Here is a 27102-nt window from a genome sequence, read left to right as displayed (position 1 = left end):
TGGTCTCCAAAGTCCTCGAAACTCGCATGCACCTTCCAGGGATGAAGCATAAGGGGAAGACCTTTGGTACGCTCAACCCAAAGCAGCCATATCTAAAAGCGGGATGGATGGGGGAAGGGCTGCTCAGAGTAATGTGCTATGTTTCCCCACATTGTCTTCATATGGAGGGAAATAGACTCCGCTTTTCTCAAGTGTCACCTGTCTGATGTTAATCTTCCATTCAGAGGCAAGATACACTGTTTGACAAGAATCTGAAAAAGATCAACTGTGAAAAAGGATTATGGATCCTGGAGACACTCTTTCTCCTTCCCCTTACATTATTTCAGTGGCCTGTTTGGAAGAATAACATTGGAGATCTTATTTTATTCTCCTTAAAAAAGTTTAATCGAGATGGTTTGTGTCATGTTTTTATTGCTGTGACAAAATGTGTTTGTCCTGTACGTTTTCATAATGTAGACATTTGTGATTTCGTTTTACATTAAATTACATTTTTAAAAATCACTTAAAATTATAAATCACATTAATATCAGGAGTTCAGTTGTGTGAATATCAATGAAATATTAAGTGCCAATAAAATTGACAATCCTTTCTCATCAACTGGCCAAATACAGTCCTGGGAAGAGCCGAATATGCCAAAGAAAGTGAAAATTCACTCGGTGCATCTCAAACTGGTCCTAAATCTGAAACGGTACATTCCCTTTGTAATTAGCTACAGGATCCCAGATTCCTCAAGACACAAAATAATCATTGTAAAAACCTCGGGAGATGCAGTTCTTAAGAGTTCGGTCATTTACAAACGTCCCTGGGCTCCATTTCAGAACTGGCATTAAGTGCATAAATTACAAGTCTCTTTTGTGTTACTCTCCAAACGTGATTTCTTTGGTTGCTTCCTGTTCTTTGTGCAGGTCTCTTGCTTTGTTTTTCAATGCTTCTGCTTTGGCGTCATTCTTATCTATGCCGTCTCCGAGTTTGTACATTCGGCTGGCGTTTGCACAAGCCCACATATGTCCCAAATCACAAGCCTTAACGGAGTAATTCAGAGCCTGGGCCATGTCTTTTGGTAGCCCTGGAGCGCCTTGGATGTACAGTGCACTGAGATTGAAGCAGCTTGGTGAAAAATTGCCATTGCAGGCCATGGTATAGTAGTCTCTGGCAATAGCTGGCTCAGGCTTTCCATCAAATACCCTTCCATCGTGTGCCAACAGGCCAACATTGTGGCATGCCTCGATTGATTTCTTTCCGCCTTTCTTGCAGGACTTTAAAAAGCAATCATATGCTGCTTTCAGATCTGTAGCTAATCCACCTGTAAGAATGAAAAAAGCACAGGATAGTTGTGGGATACACAGTTGGCTGAAGTTATAAAACAGACTCTGTATGCAACTAAAACATTTGCAAAGATAATTTCCATAATTTTCAACGTAAATTCAACTCTGCTTAAGCTGCAAGTTGACACTATGAAAAACAACAAACGAATGAACAGAATTCATTATTATCCCATATGCCAGTAGGAAAAGAAATGGAGCACAAAACGCACACATCACTTTACATGTATCAAAATAGGCATCACAATATGGTAGAAGTAACAGATATACTGCTGTTAAAATACAATAGAGGGCGGCATTACAAATTTAACAACTGGTACATGCTTAGAAGGAACAGCATAATTCACAGATTAAACTGTAGTTAAAAGGTTATCACATAAGAAACCTCATGTCAGTAGTTTAACAATGTATGAAGCAGTACAAACGTGCTCTTTGTCCAATGCTTTTCTGATAATGTTATGGATCACAGAACAACAATTAATTTATCACAATTTATTATTCGTAAATAAAAATAATATTAACAAGTGGGGACAGATCCATCAATTTTATTTCATTTAAAGCAATTGTGTAATTGTTTTTTAAGCAGATTTTGCTGTGCTATAATATCATTGCAAAGCCAACCAGGGCTGAATTAACATAGTGCAATTTAGTTAACATCGCTAAATAAACTTCAAAATGGTCATGTTCATAACAAGTACAAGCCGCAGGGGGGGGGGGGAGGTTCGTGCATGAAAGTCAGAATCTATATTAAAACAAGTACCGGAAAAGCTACTTGGTCTCGTTTTCGCTTCCATCTTTTGTCAACGCTTGTTTTTTAGCAATGGTTCATGGGTCTCGCCTAGGCAGCACTTGCACTGTCTCTTCAAGACATGCTGTATTCAGGATATTGGCATAAAGCTCTGCCCACTTTACACCCATCTTTTTAATTGTTTCCTGTCCCTGTCCTTTGTAAATGGTGGCTTTTCATTGGTCAATAGAATTAGTAGTCCCTCCTTAGTACCGCCTTTTCCCTTCTTGTAACCTCCCATGAGGACACCCCCGTTACATGTGTTGTTACTCCCTAGGTTTTAATTACAGCCTCAGAGCCATACTTTCTTGCAGCGATTCAGGCAGGACACATGCTTGGTCCTAAGCAAGGCTGACAGTGCTTTCTTTACTCAGTCCCAGGATGCTTGTTTACGGTTCAGGGAAGACCTGGCTTGGCAATGCAGGCTGGACTGTTCCCATGAGGCACTGGGTCAAGACTGATTGGCATATAGCTGGGACTAAACTGAGGTGGCAAAGTGAGCTAAAGATTGATAATGGATTCAACCCAGATCTGTTACTGGGGTTGAGTGTCTGAAAGGTTTCGGAGCTCCGTTCAACATCTCCTTGTGTTTGCTTTGTTTGCCCAAAGTTGGCAGGGTATGCCCAGACGTGGGTCCCTTGCTCACTTTGCCACTGGATTCAAGCTAGCCTGGCTGATGAAGGGTGTTACCCAGAAACCAGTCCCAGGATGCTTGTTTCCGGTTCAGGGAAGGCATTGCCTGACAGTTCGGGCAGGACTGTTCCCATGAGGCACAGGGTCAAGACTGATTGGCATAGAGCTGGGTCTGAACTGAGGTGTATTTGTTAAAGTTAGAGCAGCTGGCATTGAAAATTACAATGTTTTTTACTTTTGCTTTTTTGTACCATTGGCAACAGTGCTGTGCACATATAAAAACTCCACCGCAAATAAAAAAACTAAAGTAAAAAACACTTATTTTCAAAGGCAATAATTCTAACTTTAACAAATGCCAGACCTATTGCATAGCAAATGCTGGTTATAAAATACTGTTGAGGAAGCAGTCGGGTCCTTGCCAATATAAAATGACAAAATATATTTTTGGGTACTCTCAAAGAACACACTGCCAAAGTAGTCTCTGACACAAAAGGGAGCTACATTGTGTGTGCTCCTTATGAAAGAGCACAATGTCGCCACTCACAGTGAAGTTAGTCAATGGCTGAAGTGGGTTTACCATTTTCCAATGCTGTAGTAGACACAAGAAAAATGAGAATGACACCAGAAATCAAGAGATGCAGAGGGCTGGTTGAAAGTCTCTATAATTAAATTCAAAGGGTCTTGGCTAACGCCTGACCTAAAAATGGGGGGGGGGGGGTATAAACTGGGAGATGCACTCTATAGACTATCCCCTTGGGCCTCACAAGTTGCGCTCCATCAACTATCCCTCTGTGCCGCACAAGTCTGCAGACTCCAAGCAGACAAACCAGACGCTTCTCTACTGAGAGGTAGATTAAAAAAACAGAAACAATCACGGTCTCCAGTGTGCCAGCTACCTGAAAGAAATGCAAATGTGTTCAGTTGGTTTATCTGCAAATCTAAAGGTTTCTTAGGAGCCAGTATTAGCTTTAACTAATAGAATCTGGAGTGTGCTCTTTTTATGGAAACCTATAAAAATGATTTACGCTAGATACAGTCTGCTTATTACTAAAACATAACATTACTTTTGTAAGCACTTAGAATATAAATATTCTTCAGCGGCCTATGCATAATGTGCGGAGTCCATCTTATATTGTCTCATACATTTTTGAACTAATGTCTTACATATTCACTGTGCTTTCTTCACAAGCTGGAACTTCATTTGCACTTGAAAAGGTAGAATTGCTTGCATTAAAAGAATTTTAGACTTTCGGCTTCCCCAAGCAAGAATAAAATCTGTGACCCTCTGGTTACACACACTTGGACATCTGAAATGAAGGCATTAACCAACTAAGCCGTCCGACCAGAAAAAAATGCAGTTCTCAGATTGAAATTTAAATTGCACTTATTAGCAGCACGAGTAACACCTACTGCCAGGGCCGTGAATGGTTCTGTATAGGGAGCTGGTCGATATCAATCTTGTTGTGGGAGAGGCCCTGCTCAGTGCATCACAATCCCCACTGACCAAATAAGTCTGTGTTTCACAGGATTTTAATGGTTGTGCATCACTCTCTAGCGGTGTCAGAAGAAGTATAAGCCAGGGTACGAGGATCAAATAGATTACACAAGTGATTCTTAACCTGTGGTCCGTCCGACCCCTGGGGTCCGTGACTCCTACTCAGGGTGGCCGCTGTCCGCAACTATCTAGATTGGAAAACGCAATAATGTTAATAGATTGAGCCAGTGCTGTGAACCGATGTCACCGCAATGGGACCCAAGCTCTGGGGTACTTCACTTTAAAAGATCATACGAGGATGAAGGCAAATGCTGTAGAGTTCTTTGTGTGACCTGCACCTTTCAGGGGATAATACAAATGTCAACTTATTTTCATTTATTTTATTTTCGGTTCTTCTATAGCGCAGGAATTCGATCTCCAAGGAGATATCTCCGCGCTTTGTTTTTCCGATGGTAGAGCCAAAACCGAGTATCTGTATGGAAATGCTAGGATTACTGAGTAGAGAATAAATATGTCTTCAGACATTTCCTAAATGCAGAAAGGTTGGGGTTTAGTCTAAGAGTGATAGGTAGTGAATTCCAGAGAGTAGGGCCCTTGTATGAAAGGGCTCGACCTCCCTGTCTTTCTCTTTTGATCCCAGGGATCTGGAGCAGAGCTTGATTTTCTGATCGTAGGGTTCTTCCAGGTTGGTAAGGTTTGAAGATTTCAGTCAGATATCTAGGACCAGTTCCATACAGGCATTTATGGATAGTACAACATATCTTGAACTGTACTCTCAAACGAATGGGCAGCCAATGTAGCTTGTTTAGTAGGGGGCGAGAGGGCGTTCTGGCAGGGGCATTGAGAATTAGCCTAGCAGCTGTATTTTGAGCTACTTGAAGCCTCCTCATCTGTTCCTCGTTAGCAGATATCAATAGCCCATTGCAGTAATCTAATCTGCTGATCACTAGTGTCTGCACTAGTGTTTTCCGGTGATGATCTGCTAAGTATGGGAAAACCCTTCTGAGTAGGCCAATCACTCTCATACAAGTACCTGTGGCCTGTATGGCATGGTCTTTAAGCACCAATGACTGGTCAAGTTTGACACCCAGATTTTTTACGCTTTCCTTTGGACATGGAGCTGTACCCAGTTCCGGAGGCCACCACTCAGGTGACCAAAGGAGTGGGGCATTTCCAAAGAGCATGACCTCCGTCTTACCCACATTACATTGTAGGCAATTGGAGGTCATCCATCCAGCTATCGCTCTCATTCCAGCAGCAAAATAATTTTTGACTGCAGGGGTCATATTTTGGAATGGGAATAATAGCTGGGTGTCATCAGCGTAAGATACAGGTGTGAACCCATGTTCCCTAACAATATTCGCCAGGGGGGCCACATACACATTAAATAATGTGGGGCTTAGGCATGAGCCCTGTGGAACCCCCTTAGTGAGCTCCCTGAAGATGGAATAATGGGAGCCCAGGCGAACATTTTGGTAGCGATTGGAAATGAAACTTTTTAGCCATGATAGGGCCATTCCATCCACTCCTATCCCCTCCAGACGGCTGATCAGGGTGTCATGAGACACCGTGTCGAAAACTGTGGTGATTGATATACTTGCTGGAGAGGTCTGAGTGTGGAAGTTTTAACTCATCACAAAACAAAGAGGGTAAATGTGCCTGCAGCAAAGCAAACAAACAGGTGGATTCATGATTTTGTCATAGAAATCCTTTCATTACTTGCATAAATTGCAATCAGTCACCAGTGGAGTCCTCACTTTTGACAAATACCAGGGCAGCTGGTTAATTGGCCCCCGCCTCTGAGGTATATCAAGTGCAAGCCCTCGCAGCAGAACTCTATGGAGCAGAGCTTTGGGGCTATAAAAACACCAAGGGTTTGGCAAGGGCCGAGTACCATTTTTTATGTCAACTTCTCTCCTTGGTCCGGAGACCCCAATGGATGCTTTGAGGCATGAGCTGGGCCAAAAGTCTGTTGAGCAGCATGCAGATTTACGGCCTTCCAATAATGGGTAAGAACATAGACAAAATCAGAGTTCAGGATTTACTTGGATATTTTTTGGGGAAACTGGGAGCAAGCCAAGCTAGTCAAACTACCCTGGTACAAATTATATGGTAGCCATTGGCTGCTCAGAATGCCGTTTCAAACCAGAAAGGATGACCGCAGCAAGAGGCCAGATGGTAAAGGAGAAGTTTTGGCTCTACATCCTCAACAATATGAAAGTGAAAAAGGTAGCCCAGCTCCAGATCCTTAAACCCATTCTCACTTTAAAACCATATCTGGCTTTACCTAGCTCTGAAAAGTCTAATTCTATGTCAAATTCACAAAAAAATGATTAAAGAAAGTATAAATGACCACTGCAATGATTAGATTTCCAGTACTCTGGGGGTAGGGGAGGGCAGAGATGGTAGAGGATCTAGGTGATAGTTTAATATTTTTTTAACCAGTTATTAAAAATGCTTGCTGCAGAAAATAACACAAATAAAGACGAGAAAGACAAAAGCCAAAGTCTGAATAAAACGGTTCCATGTAAAGTTGATAAAGTATAAATCCAACAGATTTCAAGAAGTACGAAACCATTTTGCAGGGGATAGGAAACAAAGATTGGGTGTTTAGATTAGGCACCCTGCCGGTGAAACTATACACTAGTGCCTGTAAAAAAGGAGGAAGTAATTCATCCACCTGCTGATGCGAGTTTGGGAGGGGGAATAGAATCTGTAATTGCTCATGGTATATGACACTGTAGAGATGCTTTGATCCAACTGGAAGCCGCCAGTGGGTACTTATAGGTAGGACCATGTTTCCATCAGAAAAGAGTTCCAAGTTTTTAGATTTGTCTATATCTATGAATCCATAACATTTTCCCAAAACATTTGAGGCGCACTCCAGCGGCTATGTAGAAAGTTTCGGGGTGATCCGTCAAATGGGGGGCCGAGAAAAAAGTAGGATCCCAAAACACATGTGCCCCATGTTAATGCCCAAAGAGATTTTGACCATGACTGCACCCCAAACAGCTGAACAAAATTACACCAAAATTGACACATTTGGCAAAAAGCTAGCTCTTGGTCCGGAAAGTGTGCTTTTGTGATTTGGTGTCAATCCGTTCAGTAGTTTTAGAGATATTAAACAAAAATCAAATTTGTATATGTAGGGGCACCGATCCGACGCAGATCTCACAATCCCTTGCTGAAATCTGATTGGTTGCCAACACTTCAACCAGGAAGTGTTGGCAGCCATCTTGGGACTCTGCTTCAGCCGAGTCCCACAAAAAAAACATTCAAAATAAATTAAAGGGGGCAGGGTAAGAATACCCTGGCCCCCTAGGTGTGGTGATGGGGTCCCACAGGGAACCCGTTGATGGTTAAAAACACTTTATTTTTTGCAATCTTGCCAAAAAATAGCAGATGGATCGAACAATTCTCTGTAAAATTGGAAGAAAAAACTGTCTCCCAACCCAGTTTACACTATAGCCCCTGGGTGGGCCAGGTTCCGGTGAAATGCAGGCATACTTATATTAAAAAAATTAAAAAGAGGGGCAGCGCACAGGGACCTCCACCTCCCCCTCCACCCCCCCCCTCCCAAAACTCTCTAAGCTTCGGGGACCACCACCTCCACTGGGCTTGGTTCATTTATTGGAGGGGGCCATGTGGACCCACCCTTTCATGGGCTCATTTGAGCCATGGGGCCCACCCCCGGGGACATATCAGTTTGTTTTCGCTTGGCAGGAGCCGACCGCTCCCGCGAAACGAGAGCAAACCGAACTCTACTTTCAGCAAGTGGGAGCAGTAAAACACCTCCCGCTTGCTGGAAGCAGAGCTTTCATCTGTTTCCCTGCCCGCTGTCATGCAGGCAAACAGATGAAACAATTGCTCCTGCACATTGGGAGCTGCATTTGTAGCATCTCCCTATGTGTGGGGGAAATGCCGGCTCCTGCAGGAGGCAGGGACCCGGCTGGGACCGCAGGGGCCTAGAGGCCCCCCTCGGGGTCCCCAACATACACACTGGGTACCCTGGATGGGTCCAGGGCACCCAGGGAGACATGGCTGGGCCCCGCAGGATGGGGATCTGGTCTGAAATTGGCCCAGAGAGGGGGCAGCGCGGTCCCCCCTCCTGGGGCTGGTTGAAACCCCTGGAACCACCACCTCCCTGGAGCTAAATTAAAAAATATGGAGGGGGTCCACTTGGATCACCGGCTCCGGGGATCACAACCTCCCCAGAGCCAAATCCCAAATTTTAACATGGCATTGGGCCGCTTGGCCCACTGCCAGGGCCATATGCAGCCCAGAGTCAATTATGGCCTGTGGGACCGCCACCCCTCCAGGACCAACTCCTGCTATGTCCCGGGAGTCCACCCCAGGACATAGCAGGTTAGTTTCGCATGGCGGGAGCGGACAGCTCCCACCAAGTGAGAGCAAACATAAATCTGCTTCCAGCAAGAGGAAGCTGGCAGGGAAACAGATGAAACGATTGCACCTGCACGCAGGGAGCTGCCTTTCTAGTAGGAGGTATCGCCCTTGCATGTCAGATACTGTGAGCTTGTGCATGAAGGGGAGAGTGTGATGAATAAGGAGACAGACTCCCGAGAATAAGTGCTGCAGCATGAGAAATATCTATGGAGCCACCAGGAGGAAGCGAAAGGTGGGGAATTTTGCAGGGGGAGGTGTGTTTCTTGTAAAAACGCCATCTTGATGTTGTGCCTTCGGAGGTAGGTTAGGATGAACTTGCATTTCCTGTGATTGTTAAGTCTCCGTACATTCCAGGTAAGCAACTTAGCCTCCATAGTCGTGTCAGAATTCAGCGCCATAGGGAAGAATGTAGACGAGCGTACATCCACTGTAATGTAAGGGTGTGCTGCATATGGTGAGGGAAAAAGACAATACAAAAGAATTAGAAAGGGTGAAAGGAACCTAAAAGAAAAATATACAAAGAAGAAAACCCCAAAATATATTTCCCACCCTCCTCCCACACAGGAACATAAGGATCCAGCGAATACCCAACATCTCAAACCAAAAAGAAAAAGTCCCACAATCAAACCATTCGGAATCATCCGGTGGGGACGGGCAACACCTCGGATGTCTGGCACCTATTCACGAAGTTATGTAACTTGTAAACGAGGATCACAAAAACATTAATAGTATTAGGAGATGACATCGCTGTGAGGCCGTCCTAGAGAGGCAGCTGAAGGTCCCCGCCAAGCCTAACACCAGCAGCAACCTCAAGTGCATCCTGCTCAACACCCGCTCCGTCCACAGACACGCCGTGGAACTCTGGAACCTGCTCGACACAACATCACCAGACGTCGCCTTCCTCACGGAAACCTGGATGAACGCTTCCTCGGCCCCCGACATCGCCATCGCCATCCCGGACGGGTACAAGATCATCAGGAGGGACCGCGTCAACCAGACCGGAGGAGGCATCGCCATCGTCCACAAGAACACCATCCGCATCACGACCGACTCCAACGACACCTTCGCCGCCGCCGAGCACCTCCACTTCCAGATTCACACCGACCCAAAGACGACCCTCAGAGGCACCTTTATCTACAGACCCCCGGGACCACGCAAACAATTCAGCGAAGACATCACGGACTTCATCAGCCCACACGCCCTCCCCTCCGCCGACTACATCCTCCTAGGGGACCTCAACTTCCACCTGGAGAACAACAAGGACCGCAACACCGCCGCCCTGCTGGACAACCTCGGACTCAAGCAACTGGTCAACACCCCCACCCACTACGCCGGCCACACGCTTGATCCCGTCTTCTCATCCAGCAAGCACATCACCTTCAGCCACTCCAACAGACTCCACTGGACCGACCACAGCTGCGTCCACTTCAGCTTCAGAAAAACCACAACCCACCACCACCCGCAACAGGTTCCTCACAGAAGCTGGAGCAAGATCACCGCCGACCAGCTCACCACCTCCCTCAGCCAGAACCCACCCACCAGCACAACGGACCCCAACGAAGCAGCCCTCAACTTCACCCAGTGGCTGACCGCCTGCGCCGACGAACTCGCACCACTGAAGAACCCTCCCAGCAGACCCAGAAGCAAGAAGGCCCCCTGGTTCACCGACGAACTCAAGGACTCCAAGAAGACCTGCCGCACCCTCGAGAAAGCCTGGCTCCTCGACCAGACCACTGACAACATGACCGCCCTCAAACACGCCACCCGCAAGCACCACCAGCTCATCCGCACCACCAAGAAGAAATCACTGAAGGAACAACTGGACAACAACGCCCACGACAGCAAGGAACTCTTCACCATCGTCAAGGAGTTCTCCAACCCCAGCACCGGCAACAACAACATCACTCCCTCACAGGATCTCTGCGACTCTCTCGCCTCGTTCTTCCACCGCAAGATTGCCGACATCCACAACAGTTTCGGCGCACCACCCACGCACCCAACCGTCGAACCAACGCCCCCCACCGCCACCCTCCGCACCTGGACCACGGTGACCACCGAAGACACAGCCCGCACGATGAACACCATCCACTCCGGATCTCCGACTGACCCCTGCCCCCACCACGTCTTCAACAAGGCCAACTCCACCATCGCACCCCAACTCCGAGACGTCATCAACACCTCCCTCGACACCGCCACCTTCCCGGAGAGCTGGAAGCATGCCGAGCTCAGCGCCCTACTGAAGAAACCAACAGCGGACCCCACCGACCTCAAAAACTTCCGCCCTATCTCGCTCCTTCCTTTTCCTGCCAAAGTCATCGAGAAGATCGTCAACAGACAGCTTGCCGCCTTCCTCGAGACGAACGGATCCCTCAACTCCTCGCAGTCCGGTTTCAGAGCCAACCACAGCACCGAGACCGCCCTCATCGCAGCAACCGACGACATCCGAACCCTGCTCGACAACGGGGAAACAGCGACACTCATCCTCCTGGACCTCTCCGCAGCGTTCGACACGGTCTGCCACCGCACCCTAATACAGCGCCTCAGCAACATCGGCATCCAAGAGAAGGCACTAGAGTGGATCGTCTCATACCTCGCCGGAAGAACACAGAGTCCGCCTCCCCCCATTTCAATCCGAGGCCACCGAAGTCATCTACGGCGTTCCGCAAGGATCGTCAATCAGCCCCACCCTCTTCAACGTCTACATGAGACCTCTTGCCGCCATCGCACGCCAACACAACCTCAACATCATCTCCTACGCCGACGACACCCAGCTGATCCTCTCCCTCACCAGAGACCCCGACACCGCCAGAACCAGCCTGCACGAAGGGATGAAAGACGTCGCCGAGTGGATGAAGAACAGCCGCCTGAAACTGAACTCAGACAAGACGGAAGTCCTCATCCTGGGACCATCGCCCTCCGCCTGGGACGACTCCTGGTGGCCCCCAGTCCTGGGCATCGCTCCCAAGCCAACAGACCACGCACGCAACCTGGGCTTCATCCTTGACTCCTCCCTCTCGATGACCAGACAAGTCAACGCCGTCTCCTCATCATGCTTTCACACCCTACGCATGCTTCGCAAGATCTTCCGATGGATCCCAACCGAAACCAGGAAGACGGTCACGCAGGCCCTCGTCACCAGCCGATTGGACTACGGAAACACCCTCTACGCCGGAACCACAGCCAAGCTACAGAAAAGACTCCAACGCATCCAGGACGCCTCCACCCGACTCATCCTGGACATCAACCGACGCAGCCACATCTCCGGCCACCTGAGAGACCTGCACTGGCTCCCCGTCAACAAGAGGATCACGTTCAGGCTCCTCACCCACAAGTCTCTCCACGACCTGGGCCCCAAGTACCTCAACGACCGCCTGACCTCTATACGCCCACCCGCCAGCTACGGTCTACTAGCCTCGCCCTCGCCGCCGTACCACGCATCCGAAGAGCAACCGCCAGAGGCAGATCCTTCTCCTACCTGACGGCCAAGACATGGAACTCCCTCCCCATCCACCTTCGGCTGACCCAGGACCATCTCGCCTTCAGGAGACAACTCAAGACCTGGCTGTTCGAGCAGTAGCGGACCCCCTCCCCCTAGCGCCTTGAGACCCTTCCGGGTGAGTAGCGCGCTATACAAATGTTATGATTGATTGATTGATTGAAGGTCGGGTGAACATAGGTCTAGTGTGGTGAGATAGTTCGTATATGCATCACCCTGAAGAGAAAAGTTCAGTGCTCGCAGCCATCTGTTGATCAGGGGTGGAGCGGCCAGAGAGCAAGAAGGTCTCCTACGGGTGTTGTTCTGTTGTTGTTTGCAGAAAGCTAGGGTATCAGCTGATGTATCGAAGAAACAAGGCTTGTCGCCCACCAGGACCCGCAACCGTGCAGGGTATAGCATGGCATATTTTAGACCAAGTGTGCGGAGCTGCTATTTAGCATCTGCGAATTTACGACGGGCTTCTTGGACTGCGGCCATATGATCTGGATAGAAAGAGTATGGAGCCTTGATATTGCACCGGGGCATTTTCTCGGGCCAAGCAGATGATTGTGTCCCAGTCCCTGTAGTTGAGCAAACAGGTGATTATCAGTTGCGGAGGTGCCCCAGCAGGAGGGCGAGGACCTAGGGATCCATGCGTTCTTTCCACAATGAGAGTTTTGGACAGTTTATCCGCTCCAAAAACACTGACCAGAAGCGATTCGACAAATAGCTCGGGCGCCCAGTGTTGGTAGATTCTGCAAGGCCCAAAATACGAATGTTGTTTCTTTGTGACCGAGCTTCCAAACCTTCATTTTTACTGGCGATGCACTTCAGCAGCCGCTCCATTATCTCCAACCGGCTTGTAGGGTCTTTAGCAGGGTCCTTGTGTACAGAAATACGTTGCTCCACTTCGTCGAGCTGGGTGCCATGCCCATCAATACATTCCCCCATCCTATCCAGCCAGGAGGTAAGGGAGTCAAATCTGGAGTCAATCGCATTAAACCCAGCACAGAGTTCTGCCATTATAGCCGCCGCGCCCTCCATGGCGGGTGGCTGAGCGTTCTGGTCGGACTTCAGCTCCACGGTGCAGCAGGGATATGAGGCAGGATCGTCGAACCAACCGAAGGTAGGTATATGGATAACTGTTGCCACGGGGGGGGAGGTAAGCTCGGTGATACCCCTGCACGGGTGTGTAGGGGGCTACCAGGAGAGTGAAAGAGTATCGAGCTGCATTCACACCGGTCTGCAATGAGCGAGATTTAGTTGTTCAGTAAGCGGCGAGGGGCCACCTACAAGACCGCAGGGTCGCACACCTCTAGTAGAGAGGAGTAATCAGTAATTGCAGGTACAACATGAAAACTGAGAGGGTGAAAATCTGTACTGTTCTCAGCCCCTGCCTCCGCGGGTTTTAGCTATGCAGTGAGAGCTTCCAATATTTATTTTTTTGTAAGTGGTCCCATTCAGACCCAGCTCCTTATGCAAAAGTTCGAATTTCAGCCAGCATATGCCGCCAGATTACACCTTCAATGCCAGGGCCTCTCCCTCCGGAGTCCAGAGTGCTTTGCACCAGGATAAATGAATGCCCCAAGATTACAATAGGAGGAAAGATGAAGTATGGGTCTGGCTGGCTCATTAGGCCGTACACACCGCAACTCGGCCCGGCTGCCTCACCCAGTGTACAGCCACCGTTATTTGTTGAGTCTCCTCACGCCTCCAGCAGCAGCATTTACAGTGAACAAGGGGGCCAGCGGAGCTCTGCTATTCCAGTCTCAGGCTCACCTGTGGCTCTTGTCGCCGCAGGGCCTCCGAGAACGGCTGGGTCTTCACGTGTCTTCGCCCACCCTTGCGGGATTCAGCAGCAACTTAGAGGGGGTGAAACAGGGTGTTGGCCTGTAAAAAACAAGGCTGGTGCAGGTACTCACGGAGGTGGCGCTACGCCCAGGAGGATAGATGAATGGGGGTCCAGTCTGCCCGGGCCCACTCGCCATGACGCCTACACCATAGCCCGGCCAGTCGATCCGCCTAAGGCACAGCATCAATGGTCTCCGCCGTCTATTGCAGCGATTCACAGGGGGGGGCGTCTCCCCGCACCTCGAGCAGCGCCACTTTAAAGCGAGCTGGAGCCCAGAGGAGCACCCTAGCTCCTGTCTCAGGCTCGCTCGCGGCCCTTGTCGCCACAGGGCCTCCGAGACCGGCTGGACCTCCACACGCCCTCACCCGCCCTCGCAGAGTTCGGTAGTGTCGCCGCGGTGTCGGGCGGCTCTAGCACACCATCTCCATCGATAGATTTTACAGGATTTTGTAGTTTTTGTGAAACAGAGCGCCACAGCTTCAGCCGTGCGGCCATCTTGGTCAACGGCTAGGTCACACCCCCGGTGTAGGTTATAGTTAGCTCAGCTAACGATAACTGCTGAATAGCACGGGTTTTGTAAGAGTGGAATCTGAGCTTAACTATAATGTCCCCATAACCTGTGTGTGTGTGTGTATATATGTATATATATATATATATATATGTATATATATATATATATATATATATATATATATATATATATATATATATATATATATGGCTTGGGGAGCGGCAAGATCACTAGACCATGTCAACTGTGAAATACAGGGTTCTTGACAAAAATCCATCACTACCAGTTTGTGTAATCACACTGTATAAAGTTTGTTATGTAGTTGTTGTCTGTTTGCACCAGGAAATGGTGATTTATGTATTCTGGGAGCACTTTGTGATTCAAAACTTGCCCTGACCTCTGCAACCAGAAGCACTTGCATGCTAGTAGCAAGGAGTCCCTAAACATTCGTTTTTGGATGATTTATATACAACTTTTAATTGTAGCTTTTTTGTAATTAACTATATGTTATTCGGCTGGGTTGCCGTCAAAGCACTTATCATAAATATTAGCACTTTTCTAGATGGCTGCATAGCCATGCACCAGCACTTTATTAATGGCTGTCTTTTAATAAGGAGCCGACTCTTCTAGCAGTGCCACTTCTTTTACATTTCTATTTGCATTTAATCATTTTTTAAATATTATCAAATGCTTAATGTTTGCTTGATTATGTATTGTTTATTGCATGGCCTGTTTTTGTCAGGCTGACATAATAAGGTATTGGTACAATCCCTCTTTAATAGCACAGTAACCAGCATCAAACGTCTTAACACAAACATCAAGGCATTGGTATAGAAACTTGCTTTCTTAATCCTTCAATACTTTTTTATTCCGGCATTGCTAAAAAGGGTGCCTTTGTGTGTTAAACATTTTTACTATGGCAAGCAACCACAACCACTGCATTACATTTTCAATTCTGACTGTGTTACTGCAGGCCAAGCACTCTTAACATTTAATGCTTGCCAGTATGACGATATGAAACTCCTACACAGTGTAGCCCTTATTGCCTACACATTGATTTACACACTTGTACGAATCATTGTCTTTGCATGATATACGTGAGTGATGTAAAACACTCATACACAATATTTTTTAAGACATTTATTTTATTTATTTTAAGCAATTTGAAGAGCGCCACAAATACCCGTGGGTGTCTCGGCGCGGAGGACGTAGAGGTAGTAAGGTGGAGTGCAGTTTATTGAGTGAATAACCAGGTCTTTAGTAGCTTCCTGAAAGAGAGCAACGTTGGGCATGCTTTGATTTGTGGGGGAAGCGAATTCCATAGTCTTGCCGTGGCTACTGTGAATCTTTTGTCTCCCCAGGAGCCCTTGTATGTAGGGGCTATCGTCAGGAGATTGGCAGAAGAGAATCGTAGATTTCTACGGGGTGTATGAGTGGACAGTGCTCTCCTTAGATAGATGGGACCTGTGTTATGGATCGCTTTGTAGGCTATGCATAGTGCCTTGAATTTAATGCGATTGGGAATTGTGAGCCAGTGTAGCTTTTTCACCACTGCAGAAATGGGTTTATGTTTAGGGGTGCCTGTAATGATCCTGGCGGTGGCGTTTTGTATCAGCTGTAGTTTGCAGATGACCTTTTTCTGTGCGTTCAGGAGTAATCCGTTACAGTAGTCTACTTTAGACATTACCAGGGAGCTTATCAAGGTTTTTCCTGTGTTGGGGGGAAGGAATGGTAGCAGTTTTTTTATTATTCTTAGTGTGTAGAAAGCAGCGGAGGTGATGGCATTTTTGTGGGCTGCAAAGGAGAGTTTATCATCGAAGAGGACACCAAGATTTCTTACTGTCTGTACAGGAGGTGGGGGGGGGGGGGGTAGTTCAGTAGGCCACCATGTAGGGGACCATGTGGGGTTTAGGTTGCCGAAGATCATGACCTCCGTCTTATCAGAGTTTAATTTTAAGCAGTTTTTGGCCATCCAGGAGCTCATGGCGATCATACCTGCTTGAAAACTGGCCGCTATTTCTCCTCCATTGTTGTTAATAGCTAGCACCAGTTGTGTGTCATTGGCATAGGTGGTTAGCCCCATCCCATGGGTTTTGATGGTTTTGGCCAGGTCCGACAAATATATATATAATAGTGTCGGACTGAGGGAAGATTCCTGTGGCACCCCACATGGGAGTGTGAAAGAGGGGGAGTTGCACTTTCCGAGGCTCACAAGCTGGGAGCTATTTGCCAGGAAAGAGGCCAGTAATTCTTTGGCCTTGTGTGTAATGCCCATCTCAGAGACACGGCTGATCAAGTTGGCATATCACCAAAAATTCAAGGAATTTGAGAGAGGGGCTAGGAAGAGGTTTGGGGCACTGTTAGTGGATGGTGGTGAGTAAATCTATGGAAAATGTCATTTTGGGGGGATTAATGGAGTGTGTATATATATAACAAATTGAACATTTAAAAATGCTCTGTAAATTTAAGGAATTTGAAACTGAAGGCTAAGAGTTAAGTTTATTAAGATCGTAGATTCATTCGTGGGAGCAGCACAAGTAGTAAGGATGATTAGTGTCCTCAATAGAAGCACTAGCATGCTCTGACAAAAAGAGGCTGCATTAAAGGCAAATTAAAGCTATATGGTGGCGCATAGTATGTAGCTTTGCCTTTTTTAAACAAACCCAAATTCTGAATAGCTCCAAACTTTCAATTAACATTATAATTTAGATTTTTGATTGTAAATGAAAGAAAACAAATCATAATTAGTGTATTTGCTTGATGTATACTTGTTCCTGTAGTTTGGTGTACTTTTTTTAGGTTCTAAAAATTGTTTAGGCAGGGGCCCCTGGCTTCCACTAGTGATTCAGTTGGGGTCCTCGGATGTCAAACGTTTAAGAACTGCTAAATTACACCATCTCCACTGCTGGCTGACACAAAGCGGCAGATTTCTGGTGGAACAAAGATGTAAAACAAAGGGCAGTCATTGGCTATTGTTAGGACAACGATTTCTATAAGGGAAGAACCTCCATGGCAGGTTTTTAAATCTGTATTGCGTAATAATGAGTTCTCTGCCTCTGGAGTGCAAGGCCCAGTTAAGGAGAAAGCACTTGCAAGGCTTCTCTCGTTCACACTCTACGTCCAATGTAGATGACCAGTTCACCTCTCAGTACATCTGCTTGTCTCCACAAGCTTTGAATTGCATCAATAAAAAAAGTAGTTCCACCATTAAGTACCCGGAGAAGAGGAGAGGTACCGTCATAATAAAGAGGCTGTACATGAACAAGATGAACATATATCTTCTGACAAAGAGGCAATAGAATAGGTTGAGTTATTGAGGATAGTTTATTCTGATGACCCTGGCACCTCACGTTATCACCTCCAGACCAAGATAGTCTGCAAAAACATTTCTTCATTTTGTATAAAGCTGGGAGGTGAACTCCTTCACTGAGCTGTATGTGATGCCCCCTATAAGCAATGGAAAGACATTGAAAAAGTAAACGTTCATTCTTCCTGTGCATGCACTGCCCTGTGCACGTTTTCTGATGCTGATGTGCTATCACTAGAGTTGATAATGTACTGGCTAGCTGTTCCTTGCAATCCTGTGTGATTTCTGTAGTGGCAGATCCAACTGATCCTATTACTGCGAGGTATATCTAGCTTTAAAGTGTACCTTTGAGGCGTCTATTTTTTTTATTCATTCAGAAAGTTATGGCACATATATTGTGCCACCCATTCTTAGATGCCGCCACTTGTGAAAGAGTACCTAATGATTTGATTTGTGTGAACTCCCAATAGAAAATCCACCTTGCTGTTCTTCAGGCCACCCGGGAGAAAAAAAGTCAAGGAGATCTTCTTGTCGAATATAAATTTGTACATTTCCAAAACTAGTCGGTATTATTTAGGTAACTAATGAGGCAGAGGTAGTAACCTCATGGTACATCACATAAAACCGTGTCTTCCACAAAAGGGCTTTCACTGACCAGATGTTTTGACTCATCAATAAACCCAGAAAGGTTGTCAAGCCAGACAAAGAAGACTTTAACTCTATGGACACCTCTGGTTAGGGAGATAAAAGGAACATCGTATCTGTAAAGTCTTTGCTGACAACCACTGCTCCAGCACCACTGTGCATGGTGCTGATGTGACTACATCCAGGTGTGGCACATGCTGAGATTAGGCACAACAACCTGAATACGGGATGTCATCAGCCCCAGAGCCCAGCAGATCATGGTGCCTCCAGGTGTCATCTCCATCTACTGCACGAGAGAGAAAGAATAACAAAGTGTTCACAATGTAGCGTCCCACGTAGTATCTACGCCCATCAGGAGGGATGTAGATCTGTATAACTCTACATCTCAAGTAAGCTGCATCTGTAAAATCCAAATCCTTTAGGAAAAAGCAAAGTTGATGTTTCCATTTCTAAAACGGTGACTGGAATGCCTGAAGATTATCCTCAGAATATTATTGTTCTTCCCAAAATAGGTCAAGGATCACAAGAAATGGAAAGCCAGAGCCTTGAGTCTTGCCAGGACAAGCTTCTGTACCAAGGGGCATGAATGCCATCATGAACATAGCAAGAAAATTCAAAATTTTGCATGTCCCACTCCTCATAGTCCCATGCAAAGTTCAAGGTCTGATGTACGATTATTATGACATTTTGGAGAGAAGGACTGGATAATCTGCAAAAGCTGGTCCAACAACATTCACCAGCAAGGATCCACAGAGAAAATGGTAGACCATTCATCAATAGAAATTTATGATAGAACTATTGGGGCAGATTTTGGACATGCAAGGGCCACAGCAAAATGGCCTGAAATCACACGTGGAAGCACAGCCAGACAAGCACACAGTGATCGATTGTGGTTCCCAAAATCCGGACCCTGTGGTTATTCCCGATATCGAGGTCCAATACCCGTGTCACGAAACCTCAACGTACCGAGACGATTTTGGTGTCTACGAACCGATAATGATTAGGACATCATTCCTATGTATTTGCGTTACAATCGAGGGTTGCCAACACCCCTAAATCACAGTTTCCGTCCCATCCCTTAAACTCCATTTTGTGAACGGCATCCATCTTGCATCTTGCCCTCATGATAAGTCAATTAAAGGTCGAGCTTGATCCAAATAGACACGTCCACCTTTCGTGACTTTCCCCTGACCTGTCCCAACTGACTCCACTGTCTTCGGCCAAACCTGTTTAGGCAGCTCCTCGCCCAGTGGCCGAATACGATAGCATCTACGCATAACATTCCACGAACCATTCACTACATACAGCCCATGTTTCCTTCAAACACGCACCTGTCCCCGTATCTTGTTTATGGCCCTTTTATGGCTGGGTTGTACCTTCCTTGATTGGTGGTTCATCTATATCTGATGGGAGTTCCCGATCCAACTGGGTAATCTATCAGCAAACTGGACATCTAAAATATGGGCTTGCTTACATGACTTCGCTCTTTGTATTGTTATAGAAATATGTGTGTTGCCATACCATAAACTCAAGAATTCTTGCTTGAAGCCATATATTTGATATATAAGGAGACGGCTGGTTCTGTAAAAACGAACAGTCTCCCAAGAACCTACTCTCTGTGTGGTGTACTTCTGGGACATGTGTTACTTGGTAGCTACCAATAAAACTTGATCTTTGACTGCGACTAGAAGACTACGTGTTTCTGTGGTCCGGAACAAGGGAACTCAGAGGTCTTCGGGTGTTATCCCCTGACACCAGCGGGTTCCTAAAAACCCGTTACCTCAGTTGGCGCCCAACGTGGGGCGATATCAAGCGGTGACGGTCCAAGCCAGATGTTCGTGAGGAGCTTCGTGTGAAAATTCCGGAGGACGGCCAGCCACTTCAGCGACCCCTGTATGTCGACGTGGTTCCGAAGGTCTTTGCTGCGAGGTTCCCCGCGTCCCGATGGCTACGAAGGACTGCTGCCCTGACTATCGCCTTGTTTTGGACCCAGTGATCCTTGGTAGAGCGAAACGATAGACGAGTCTTCTAGCGACGTCATCGATCTTCAAATACTTCAGTTAAGTATAAGTGGAGCGTCTCCTAGTCCTTAGTTTGTTCTTAGTTTTTGGTATCCTTGAGATACGACTTGATTTGGAACTTGCAAGCCCCAAAGCCGAAGGACTCGTGTATTCACGAGAAATATCGTAACAGATAATCCTTTGAAGTTTGAAGCTAGACCAGTGAGCGAAGATGCCTGGTTTTAGCAAACTTGGAAACTTGGAAACTTGTTTTGTCTTGGTTGTAGTAAGGACTCCCAGTTGGAAGATTCTTGTCCGGTTCCTCCAATTGGAACTCCAATGTATGAACTCTATGTGAAGCACGGCGTAGGTCCTATCACATATAACGAGGTATGGATAAAATACACCCGCAAGGATGGTGTTTTAAAATGGCCCCAATATGGTAGTTTCGAACAAGAAATATTAGATAACTTAGAGGTCAAATTGTTCAAGAAGAAAGCCCGGCCGGCAATGTTTGACTCTTTCCGCTTATGGCGCAAGGAAGCCAAACAGAAAGAAATAAGACTAGCAAAAAAGAATAAAAGAGGTATGTCAATGGTGCAAGCTGCCGTTGCATACAGAGATAACGAGGAAGAGCAGGAGAGCGAACAGATGCTTAGGAGCAAGAAACTAGCGATAGATAAATGTTACCCAATGCTGCCAAATAGAGGAAAAGGTCAACAGGAAGGATCCGAGAAAGATCCATTGATGTCCCACCTATTAAATTCTCCGCCACCCTATGCACAAAATGCCACAGCACCTCCGCAACCTTTCGTTGCACCTTTGGTAGCTGTAATACAGGCTCCTTTACCGCACTCACCAGCTACTCTTCAGCTGGCTCCTGTTTCTTTGGCACAGCCTCCTCAAGGCTCACCGATCACATCTATTTCTCCTACCGTTCCTTCTAAAATTTCGCCTAGCGCACCTTCTAGTCTCTCTGATACTCGTTCTACGAACATTTCTGTTTCTGCTTTGCGTGACTCTGTTCTACTACCAGCTATTCCTCCACTTTCACCTTTCGTCTGGCATAAAATGGCCAGCATTGTTACTAACTTTCCTTCACCACTTTTTCGGTCGCCTAAAACGACCCCTAACACGGAACGAAGACAATTACGAAGCCAAATGCCTGATTATCAGGAAAGGGAAACATTGAATAAGTTAGCACGAAATTGGGCTATGGATACAGCGAGATATAATGTAGAGTCTGTCATGAACGTTTTCCGTCAATGGGATGAACCAACGCAAAGATACGTCTTTGAGCAGATGTGTGTTTTCCTGTGTGAGGATTTGGAAGATAATGGTCAGAAGAGCAACCTGCAGGAGTTGTGTAGGTTACGATTTAAATTTGGGGAGGGTATGATAGTTGGTCCCGACGTTGAAAGAGCAGTAGAGATATTATTATCACATCGAAGTACAGGTGGTAATTCTGGGTCATCCTCTGACAGTGGTACGTATAGTAGGAAAAGAGCGAGACAGTACCCTATGAGAGAGGTTCCTCCGGTTTGGAGGGAAGGTGATGCAAACGCAGTTCCACCGGTTCTGCCTCATTTCCAGCGTGTATGGGTACATGTCCCCTGGAAAAGATCCGAAGTTCTAGCACTCAAGCAGACACTACCCGATCCCCGTAAAAACCCGACTGGGTATTATAAGGAGTTGTCCCAAACTGCAAGCTCATGTATAATGAATTTAGCGGATATAGACATGTTGTTTGGGAACATTGTTCCACATCCTTTATGGAGTAAGATACGTCATACAGATCATGACCAAGAATTAGGTGACTCATGGGCAAACATTGCGACTACAGATGCTAGACAAATCGGTGGTTTCAAGCCTGAGCCGTTAATAGCTGAACTTCCTGGTAGAATTATCGCATACATGAAGACAATTATGCCTGAAGTACGTGTAAACTGGGACAAGCTATCCGCGTGCAAGCAGAAGAAAGACGAGAATGTGTCTGACTTCTTCACGAGATTTGAGGAAACCTTCACTGACCATAGTGGTCAGGATATGGCTACCGAGGGTGGCCAAAGACTGTTTGTAGACAAGTTTGAAACTATGGATGTGTGTGGGTGCTGCACTCCGTAATCCAAATTTAATATCGTTTATTCGATACGTGTGCTACCTTCGATTGGTGCCTGCTACACCTAAACAAACATATGTATACAGCCTGACACCTGAATGGCTGCCAGGTCTCTAAGGTGCACAACTAGAAAGAGAATGAACTCTTACTCCATTTTAAACATTGTCATTTATAAATTGACTTGTATTATATCTGTTTTTCATTGACATATTTAACATAATCAAGTTTCAATTCATCAAAATGTCAAACAAATTAATAAATGTACTACCAAACATGAAATTAAATGATCATAACAAATTCATGACATGAGATACAATGACCCAATGCATTTCGGGACCTTACGGCCCCTTCGTCGGGAGTCTAAATGAAGAAAAGTAGAGGAAAAAGACAAACACAAGAGAAAAGAGAAAAAGGAAACTTGTTACTCTCGGTGCTTACAAGTTTTTCAGCTACTACTGCTAGCTAGTGTTATTTAGTACATTTTAGTTTATCTCTCATTAAATGAGATTCGACTATTTGAAGAATTATAAGGAGTTTGAAAACAATTTGTTGACTTGCGTACTTTAACGCTTTCAGCGAGAATCCATTAAATTTAATTGTTAAACATAAAAAGTCATATTTATGAAATTGTTGCTTTGAATCACATATACGTTTTATTCAAACGCTTGAGTTGCCTTAGCATACCTGCTGAAGTCATAAGGTCTTTAATATTGTATCTGGTAACAAGAAGGAATGAAAAAATGATAATTATGCCAAGCACTTATGGTATGCAGCTTGTTGAGGTTAAAGACATTTTCAAAATAAATGGTACCTGCGAGCCTATGCGTGTAGCGTCGGTCTCGCTTCTGCAACCCAAATAGTTTAAACTGTACTAAAAAACGAGAGAAAGGGACCACTATTACTCAAAATGATTTCGATTCTACAATATTCAGCTTATTGAATAAAAAGAGACCAATGTTTACCTTTAGAAGAAATGCGATGAAGCTTTCTTCACTCGTTAACCCTGCTGACTCCAGCAACCTATTTAAAAGTTCAAACGTGTGGATTTAGTATCCGAACCCTTTTAACTGATATCAACTCTGGCGTGCTCTATCAGCAAATTGAATCATTACCTGCGGTCCTATACGTTGGCGCTTCGGTTCCGCGGTGGCTGTGTCAAACTCTTAACTGAAATAATTATGTTTGACATTCTATTAGTAACAATTTGTGGTGAATATCACACACCATGTATAGTCTATTTATTTAGTATGCTACCATTTGCATAAGCATCTTACCGAGTGTTTCGATCTCTGTCTATTTTGCTGGGTTCTACGTTGGTTTGCTTGCTACGTTGGTTTGCTGGGATCATAGACCGCGCATTTGGTCCATTTTCTATTTTTACTCCCAACTCGCTACCGATATGGTGATAGGACTACACTTAGACTACGCTAGTTGATTTGCGCTAGTAATATAGCGGCCATTTTGAAACATGTTAGGAATATTATTGGTGCCATATTAATTATTTAAGTTATTAGTTCTTAGGTTTTAAACTTAATGAAAAGAGAAGAGGAAGAAAGAAAGAAAAGAAATGTAAAATATCAGCATACCTATTACATACTACACACCTTATAGCAATATTGTCCAGTTGCAATCAAGTTCACTATAAACAGTTCTACTAGTTCCACAATCTAAACAATTATCATAATGCCATTCGGTTACCTGTCTATTTACAATCTTATGTGTACGTGCTCCAGTCTATCTAGCATGTGATGTTATAACATAATTCATATGTTTAATAATGAGTGCGTCTTTGACTAGTTACGCTATTAAATCAAATTTTACTGTGTCGCGGGTCTGAAGTCCAAGTGTCTCAGAACTGTCCACCTTTATGTCTACCTATAGAAAGCATATCATCTCCATCTTGTCATTCAGTCCTAGTGGGACCAGGGTCTGTAATTTCCGTATCCAGTAGGCTTCCCTCTGGAGAAGGATCTTTGCATTATCAAAACCCAGTCTTTGCGGAACTTGCTCAACTATCTGGAATCTTAATTGTGCTATTGAGTGCCTTGATTCTATCCAGTGCTGGGCCAGAGGTGACGTTGTGCATTTATTCATTTGTTTGACATTTTGATGAATTGAAACTTGATTATGTTAAATATGTCAATGAAAAACAGATATAATACAAGTCAATTTATAAATGACAATGTTTAAAATGGAGTAAGAGTTCATTCTCTTTCTAGTTGTGCACCTTAGAGACCTGGCAGCCATTCAGGTGTCAGGCTGTATACATATGTAGACAAGTTTGTACACAATTTGCTTCCTGAATTGTGTGCTAAACTAAAAGACTCAGAAAGTGCTTGGGCTGTCTCTACGTCAGCGCAGATTCTAGCAACAGCCCAGTACTATGAAAATAGGCGTAAAGACGAGTTAGACAAGGCAGACAAAAAGACGAAAGATTTGAAAACTAAAGTTCTTCTCCAACAGGCCTATCAGCCTCGTATGGCTAGCCAGCCTAATTATCAACAGAATCTGCAGTACTCTAGAGACGCGCAAGGAAACGAGCTTTCCCATCAGCGTCCTACGTATGGCCCGAATCAATGTGCGTATTGCAAAGAAGAGGGCCATTTTAGGAATAATTGTCCGGCTCTTGCCCGACGTTTAAACGGTGCACAAGGTGTAAGGGAAAGAGGTGTTCAGCATGCCTCTAGAGGTAGAGGCCGTGGAAATTTCACTCAGAATATAACTTCTTTTCCACCTCAGAAATCAATGAATAGCTTTGATCAACAGGGTAATTTATCGTCCAAGTCAGCTCAGTACTATGCTGACGACTATTACACCGAACACGACAATGAGGGTAACGATCGCTAGGACAGCCATGGACAAAGAGAGGGAGTTGTTTCAGTTCCAGTAGATCAGGATGGACCTTATGTCGAGGTAATTACCTCAGGAGTGTCAGAGCCATTTCTGCTGGATACTGGTTCTACAAAAAGTTCTATTATGCACTCAAAACTTCCTGGCGCACCTTTGTCTGGCGAAATGAATGTCTCAGTAGGCTTCTCTGGCGCCCCTGTTAGAAACCCGATCTCTAGTCCTGTTTCCGTTTCTGTTGGCCCCTGTGAATTAGAAGCACCCCTCATTCTTACAACAGGTTGCGGTGAAAATTTGTTAGGATTGGATTTGCTAAAGAGGTTGTACGCGACTTTGTACTGTTCTCCCTCGGGAGTACAGCTTACTTTAGGGAGAAAAGTCATTTCTCCAATGTACTTGTCAAAAGAAGGTATCCCAACCGAATTGTCATCACTTCCAGATATACTATGGGCTAATGGTTCCAACGATGTAGGTCGTTTAGAGATAGCACCGTATGTCATAACTTTGAAAGCAAACGTCAGATTGCCACGTATTCCCCAATACAAAATTTCTAACGACTGCAAACAGGCATTGTTAACGATCGTTTATGATTTGGTCGATAAAGATGTTATCGAGGAAACAACAGGAAACATTTGTAACAGTCCAGTTTTACCGGTCTTGAAACGTACTGATCCTTCACAGCCCCCTGTGTATAGGTTTGTGATTGACCTCCGAGAAGTAAACAAGGTAGTTATACCGCAGTTTCCAGTCGTCCCCGACATTACTGCTTTATTGACAATGGTTCCAGCTTCAGCAGCTTGGTTCTCAGTGATTGACCTGAAGAACGCTTTCTTCAGCATCCCGATCGCCGAAGAGAGTAGAGACCTTTTCGGCTTCAATTTAGGAGGACGAAGCTTCCGCTTCAAATGCGCTCCTCAAGGCTACTGCGAAAGTCCATCAATATTCAGTCAGGCTCTGAAAACACAACTAGACACAATTGTACTGCCAGATGGGTCAACATTGATTCAGTACGTAGACGATCTACTGATCGCTGCAGACACTGAAGAGATTTGCAAGGAAGCTACGTTGTCGCTATTACGTCACCTATGTGACATGAAGCACAAAGTCTCCCTTTCAAAACTGCAATTTTGTCGACAAGAAGTAACCTACCTAGGTCACATCTTATCGAAGGAGGGAAGGAGACTGACACCAGAAAGAATACAGGCAATCACAGAACTAAGTGCCCCAAGGACACTGAGAGGTGTCCGAGCTTTTTTGGGCATTACATCGTACTGTAGACAATGGATACCGAATTTCTCACTACTAGCCAAACCCTTACTGTCACTACTCCGCAAAGACACGCCTAAACCTATGCCTTGGTCTGAAGATTGTCAGACGAGTTTCCGCGAGTTGCGCGATGCATTGTGTTCGGCTCCTGTGTTGGGAAACCCCAACTACAGTAAGCCTTTTACATTGTATGTCCACGAAAAAGAAGGTTGTGCATTATCAGTCTTAATGCAACTCTTTGGGGACAAACAGCGCCCATGCGCGTATTTTTCGGCAACTCTGGATCCAGTGGCTAAGGCACTGCCAAGTTGTCTAAGAGCAACAGCCGCAGCAGCTGTCTGCATTCGACAGTCTGCTGGATTAGTCATGAATAACACTCTGATCGTTATGGTTCCGCATGCAGTAGACATTTTACTAAATAGGACAAAGACACAACACC

General features: G+C 45.6%; 1 protein-coding gene across 1 annotated transcript in view; it reads right to left on the bottom strand.

Moving 5' to 3' along the window:
• Positions 1 to 391: 391 nt before the first annotated feature.
• Positions 392 to 27102, bottom strand: part of COA7 (cytochrome c oxidase assembly factor 7) — a 42873-nt gene continuing 16162 nt past the window's right edge. The window contains exon 3 of the mRNA XM_078673462.1: positions 392 to 1303. Within this exon, the coding sequence (XP_078529588.1) occupies positions 858 to 1303 (446 nt within the window). The 3' untranslated portion in view covers positions 392 to 857. The remainder of the gene's footprint in view (positions 1304 to 27102) is intronic.

The sequence above is a fragment of the Lissotriton helveticus genome, chromosome 1_2, assembly GCF_964261635.1.
Source record: "Lissotriton helveticus chromosome 1_2, aLisHel1.1, whole genome shotgun sequence".
In the NCBI taxonomy this organism is placed as follows: domain Eukaryota; kingdom Metazoa; phylum Chordata; class Amphibia; order Caudata; family Salamandridae; genus Lissotriton; species Lissotriton helveticus.
This window is presented reverse-complemented; position numbering and strand designations above follow the sequence as displayed.